This window comes from Varanus komodoensis, unplaced genomic scaffold (assembly GCF_004798865.1).
Source record: "Varanus komodoensis strain SLA01 unplaced genomic scaffold, ASM479886v1 scaffold48, whole genome shotgun sequence".
Lineage (NCBI taxonomy): Eukaryota > Metazoa > Chordata > Lepidosauria > Squamata > Varanidae > Varanus > Varanus komodoensis.
The window spans coordinates 685,402-691,081 of NW_025336059.1; the positions used below are offsets into that span (position 1 = coordinate 685,402).

The 5,680-nt window shown below is 61.5% G+C and overlaps 1 protein-coding gene across 1 annotated transcript; it reads right to left on the reverse strand.

Moving 5' to 3' along the window:
* Positions 1-268: 268 nt before the first annotated feature.
* LOC123031088 (migration and invasion inhibitory protein) lies at positions 269-5,154 on the reverse strand. The gene is made up of 7 exons (XM_044445552.1): positions 4,630-5,154; positions 3,913-4,015; positions 3,120-3,231; positions 2,736-2,800; positions 2,114-2,243; positions 1,611-1,707; positions 269-1,065 (listed from the first exon to the last, which is right to left on the reverse strand). Exons 1-7 carry the CDS (start codon positions 4,693-4,695, stop codon positions 682-684), a joined length of 957 nt encoding a protein of 318 aa, XP_044301487.1. The 5' UTR covers positions 4,696-5,154; the 3' UTR covers positions 269-681.
* Between the last annotated feature and the right edge of the window lie 526 nt (positions 5,155-5,680).

Consider the following 5,680-nt stretch of genomic DNA (forward strand, 5'->3'; position numbering starts at 1 on the left):
GGCTGGGACCGATGGAAAGAAACGCATTCTGGTTCCGGTCCAGAAGAAAAAGCTAAGCCAGAATGGAAGCATCGCTGCAGAGCTGCACTGAAGGACCAAATCAGTTTCCGGCGAGCGGGCCCTGTGTGGGTCGGTTGCGGTTTTCCACTCAGTAGCCTACCTTACGGGGTCATTGTGAGGATAAACTGGGGAGGAACAGGAGGCGCAGGTATACCACCTTGGGCCCCTCAGAGGAAAAAGCAGGGCATAAATACAACAGACCAGAAAATAATTTGTACGCGTTCTCTCGTTTTAAAATTAAAACTTTAAAACATGATTCAAAATGATTTCCCTGCATTTAATTCATGGGTTAAAAGGTTAAAATTATCCCCATGTCGATGGGGTGGTTTTATTTTGTAAGGCACCCTTGCAAATTTTGTATTTTGGATTGGAGCTTAAAAAGGGGCGGGGGGGGGGGTGAGATTCTTACATTAAAAAACAAACTCCTCCATTTCCTGAACTGTCAGCTACACTGTGGCAACCAAGGAGATGTAAGACTCGTTCCTCTTGCTGAGCGTCCAAAGGACCGTGCCCTATGTGGCTTTGCAGGAAAATGCCCCAAGGCCCTTCGGGGCATGGGCCTCTGCCCCCAGGCCCCCGGCTGGACCGGAAGGTGCAACTCAGCAAACGGTGGGAGGGCTTTCAGTCGGAAGCGGCTTCCTCGCCCGGGGCTCGTGGCGTCTCTGCTGCCAGGAGAGGGTTCCGAGTCCGAATTCCGCCGCACGGGAGCGGTCCAGCAGCTGGTCCGTCCGGCCCCCCCCGGCCGCTCTGGAGCCAGGTTTCTGCAACGGGCGGGCAGGCCAGCCTGTAACCCACGTGGGCACCGCGCGCCGAGCCACCGGGCCGGGCACCAGCAGCAGGGGCGTCTGGAGCGCGCGATGCCCCGGCCCTTCCCGGCTCTGGGCACGGCCCCGTGGGCGTCCTCGCCCGGCCGGAAGGCCTGGCGCCCGAGGAGGAGCGGAGGTCGAGGCTGCTGAGCGGGGGGCTGCGGGGGCGGGGGGGGTTCTCCCAGCCGGCCAGGCAGTGCTGCGGGACGAAGAAGGCGAGCGGCCGGTGAGGGGCAAAACTCTCCGCAGGGCGGCGCTTCTCCAGGTGTGCTCCTCCAGGTGTGCCCGGCCCGGCCGGCCCCCTTCCTCCCACCTCTGCCGCACAGGCTCGTCTTCACGTGCCCCTCGCCCCTGTCTCTTTGTTCCACTCTCCCTGCTCCCTCACCCCCCCTTCCTTTCTCCTCCTCAATTCTTCTCGCTTCTCTCTCCTCATCCTCCTCCTCATCCTTCCACTTCCCTTCTCCCTCCTCCTCTTCCTCTCCTCCTTGTCCACCCACACCTTGCATCTCTCGCTGGCCACGTGCCAGTCTGGCTGGGGCTGATGGGTGCACAGCAGCCTCATGGAACCCAATGACCCCCCCCCCCGCCCGATTCTGGGCTGCCACCACCAGAATTTTCTGCCTTGGCCAGGACAGTGGGAGCATGTGGGGGGGCACAGTGGGGGGGCCGGAATCAGATTTCTGGGGCGAGCAGAACAGCTGGGGGAGAGGACCGCGGGCTCCCCCTCCCCAGCCAGACACTCACCGAGGGCAAAGCCAAGTCGTCTGCCGGCTCGTAACTTTTCCTGCGGTGGATTCTGTGCTTGTAGGCAGGGAGAAGCGTGGATCTTGGGATGCTGATCCTGAAGGGAACACGAGCATCCGGAAAGAGGTCGGGACGAGCCAGGAGCCACCCCAGAGTTGGAAAAACACCTCCCAGATGGAAAAAGCATTAATGAAAAGCAGCCACCCTGAACAGAAATGGAAGCAGCCCATCACCTCGTCCTGAGTTAAGACTGTGCCTTTTCCTCCGACCTCCAGGCAAACCCCACAGGGAAGGTGGGATTCCACCCTCTCCAAGCCCCTTGGTGAGCTGCCCGCCCCGAACCAAGCTTCCACTCGCTCTCCAGGGCTGACCCTACACCCGGCACCCTAGATGACTCTCCAGGATGGGGCAAAGGGAAAAAAACAGCACTGACTTGACCCCAGAGGAAACCGGTTTTGGCCCTCGTACTTTTGAAGCCACACGGCGCGTGACCCGTGGCCCACCTGACAAAGGCCGGCTCCACCAGGGTCTCTGGCCATCGCTGGGCCCTGGCGGTTTTGCAGATGGGACACGCCGTCTCCGGATCCAGCGGTGTGGCAAACAGGCGCTTGTTCAGCCGGTAGCAGAAGACACCTGCAGCACGACATGAGACCGGTGGCTGCTGCTTTGTGGAAAATGCTGGTTTTCATCCCCACGCTAAGTTCCTAGCCCTCATGACGGAAAGAGCTAAGCAGGAAGCCACTCGGCTGAGTGGTGAAAATATCTGTGGGAAAGCAGAGCCCGGGATGCGGTCCTTCTCAGCTGTGCTTTGGGCAGCTTCACACCAGTGAGGAAGCACAGTGGGGTGCGAGGGAAACCCAACCCTGTCTCTGTCTTGAGTTTTGGGGGCCTCTGAGCAAGGCCCCTTTCCCTCAGGGCCTCACCCTTCTCACGCCCATTTCCCCAGTCGCTCTCCCTTCCGTGCGCTTGCCGGCCAGAGAGCCGAGAGCCAAGCGGACCAGCTCCCGATGGCTGCATCTCGGAAATAAATCCACCCCGATGCCTTCAAGAAGCGCTTTCCCTGATCGTTCAGAACCACCCCTAAATCTGCCCCCATTTCCAGGCATCGCTCCGATCTGAACATACACTCATGGGAAGCTGCGTCCACCTCCGGTTCCGGGTCGCGAGGGGAGGCGCCCAGCTCGTCCGAGCTAAGGAGGAAGAACACGGCTGTCAAGAGGAGTCGGCCAAGCGATCGGTGGCGTCCTTTCCGTCCCAGAGCCCTGCAAGGAGGTCCAGCGAGGCCCAATGCCACACTTTAATGCTGCATCGTGTGCAGATGGCGTTGCTCGGGCTGCCCTCGATCTCCCACCGCCGAGCAACACGGGATGAGCTCTTGGGTGTGGCGTGGCCCCCGAGGGAGACAAAAGGACTCGTTCTCTCCACTTTCTCTGGGCCAGGTGCGTGTTTGGCATGAGAGCCCTCAGACGCCTTTCGGATCTCTCCCACACGACAGGCCTTCTCTCTTACTACGAGTTCCCGCAGGAGACGCACGCATCCTTGTTCAGCTGCCGGAAGTCACGCAGTTCTGAGAAGTACTCCTCAGATTTCTCCGACACAGAAGAATCCAGGTCCAACAGTCCTGGAAGAAGAGGAGCAGAAAAAGGGAAGGGAAGCCAGAGCCCAATCTAGGTGAAAGCAATCAGAACTGCGATGTCCGTGTTGAAGCCGTGTGGCTCCGTGGTGGAGAGAAAGCAGTTCGAACAAGCAACATGCCGCTCACCCTCCTTCAGCCTAGCCTACCTCACAGGGTTGTTGCCAAGATAAAGACAGAATGGAGGAGAAGCGTGGCAGGACCGCCTTTGGCTCTCAGGAGGAAGGCTGAGATATACTGGCGACAAATGCTTCTTTCTTGCAATGGGTTTATTTCAAAGCAGAATAACATTGTGCCTTCTCTCTGAGAAGCCCAAGCTGGCTTAGATAATCCTCTGCACCGTTTTATGCTCACAACAATCCTGCGGGGTAGGCTGAGGTGGAGAGTGGGTGACTGGAATAAGGTCGCCGGGTTGTGAAGGGATCATCCGGCACTGGATTCCACACCCAGGAACAGCCAGCCCTGGATCCCCCAAAACAGGGAGCAACCAGGATGCTATGGCTGCCCCGGCACTCTGAGCTCTACTGCTCCTGCAGGTGGAGGCTTTACACAATGCCATCTTAATTTCTGGAGATTCCAGAGGATGCCCAAAAAGCCTCTGAAGTATTCAGCTTGCTGGCCCACCGATGACGCCCGATACCCAAGTGGGAATTCTGGGTCCCTTCGCACCTGCGATCCAATCATATCCGAGGAAAGGCCGGATCGACCATCCACCTGCAGGGACCACGTGTTCTTTGGGGTCCGACAAAAACGTCACACGCCCAGCCTCCTTCTGCAACGAGAAAAAGCCCCGTTCTCCAGACAGAAAAGTCCAGCAGATGAAAGGTGTGTTCTGCACCCCTCCTCACTGGGGGTGCAGAACCTCGGGGTGAAATCTGGCCCACACGAAGTCGCAACCTGGGCCTGGGACTCCCCTGGGTCACCCCCACTCTCCCGACCATTTCGGGGCTTCCCGGCTTTTACATGCTTTGTCCCATTCCAAAAGGCTGAAGGCTTGATTAGCAGCAGTAAAATACTAAAATATGGGGGGCAGGTGGGATTTTATTCCCCCAACTGCTTTGGCCTACGAAAGCAGCCTTCACCACTGGCTATGCCGGCTGAGGCGCATGGGAGCTGCAGGCCAAGCTACCCAAAGGGCCCTGAGCTGAAATTCACTGACATTTCGGCCCCCTTTGTCTCTGCTCCAGTCTGGCTTTGGGCTTGCCTTCCGTTGGAAGCCACCACCCAGGAGAGCGGCTCTGCCTCGCATTTGCCCCCTGGAGAACGAGCCCGGGCCTCTGGCCCTTCGGCGACGGCTGGTTCCCGCCTGCACGGCCGGGACCCCCCAGGCGGTGCGGAAGGGGCCCCGGCCGGCACTGCGCAAGGAGAGCAGCGCCCGACACCCACCCTGCCTTTCTCCCTGGCTCCCTTGCTCTGTGGCGTAAGCAGGATGGACTTGGGTGCTGGAGGCATGCGCGCAGACGCCTTCGGCCCGCCGCTCCCCACGGCCCGCGCTGGGCCCGGCTGCTGCCCCGTCCTCGGCCCGTCCTGCTCCGGGGGGCTGAGCCCCGCGGCGGGGGGCAGCGTCGCCTCAGCACGCTCCCTTGGGGCTCTGCCCCCGCCGACCGCGGCACAGGATTGGCCGGCACATCCTGCCAAGGGGTCGTCGGTCCTGGTTGCCTCGGGCGAGTCTGGACGCAAACGGTGCTGGCGGTCCGTCCTGCTCAGCCGCTGGGGCTCAGTGGGGGGCACAAGGCCCAGCAGGGCTGCCTGGAGACCCCCCTCCACAGACGCGGCAGCCTCAGGATCAGCATGAGGGATGCGCCCTCGGGTCTCTTCCTAGAACGCAAACATTGCTTATAGTCACCTGGCATGCGGAACCTCAGCTGCAGAGGCGGTAGCTGACCCTCCTGGCCCCCCATTCTGGCCCGTGAGGGTCCCCGTCCCCCGGGCACCAGGTGTTCTGCTGTCACCCCATCACAGCAGCCTGCGCTGCTGCTCTCGAGGCTCCGCAGCGACAGGACAAGGGCGATGCTCACCCGCGTGGCGGGCGCTGGGCAGCGTGGCCCCTGCCCCTCCTGCTGGGAGCCCCCCCCCCCGCAACTGAGCGCGGCCAGCCATGATGGAGGAGCTGGGGCGCCTTCGACCGCAGCCAGCAAGACAGACGAGCCGCCGGGGCGCCTCTCTGCGGATCCCACGCCCGGAAGCGCAGCTCGGGGAGGGGAATGCGCTGGGCCTGGCCTGCTTCGCAGGGTTGTCGTGCGGATACACGGAGGGGAGGAGAACTGGGCAAACTTTTTTGGGGGGGGGCTGGACATCGCTGCAGAAAAGAAGCGACCGGGGCAGGGGGCGCCCCCGTGGCTGCCACCCTCCGCGCCGCAGGAAAGCGGGCCCTCTGCGCGGGGAGGCGCCGGGGACGCAAGCGCAGGCGCGGCGCGGCGCGGCGCGGAGGGCCCCA

Bases quoted from the DNA above. Each gene is read 5' to 3' on its own strand.
- LOC123031088 (XM_044445552.1), bottom strand. From the start codon at position 4,695: ATGCCTCCAGCACCCAAGTCCATCCTGCTTACGCCACAGAGCAAGGGA. The intron at 2,244-2,735 runs GTATGTTCAGAT...GTCGTGCTGCAG, and splicing joins GGACGCAGCTTCCCATGAGT to GTGTCTTCTGCTACCGGCTG. The intron at 1,066-1,610 runs GTGAGTGTCTGG...TTCGTCCCGCAG, and splicing joins ACGACTTGGCTTTGCCCTCG to CACTGCCTGGCCGGCTGGGA.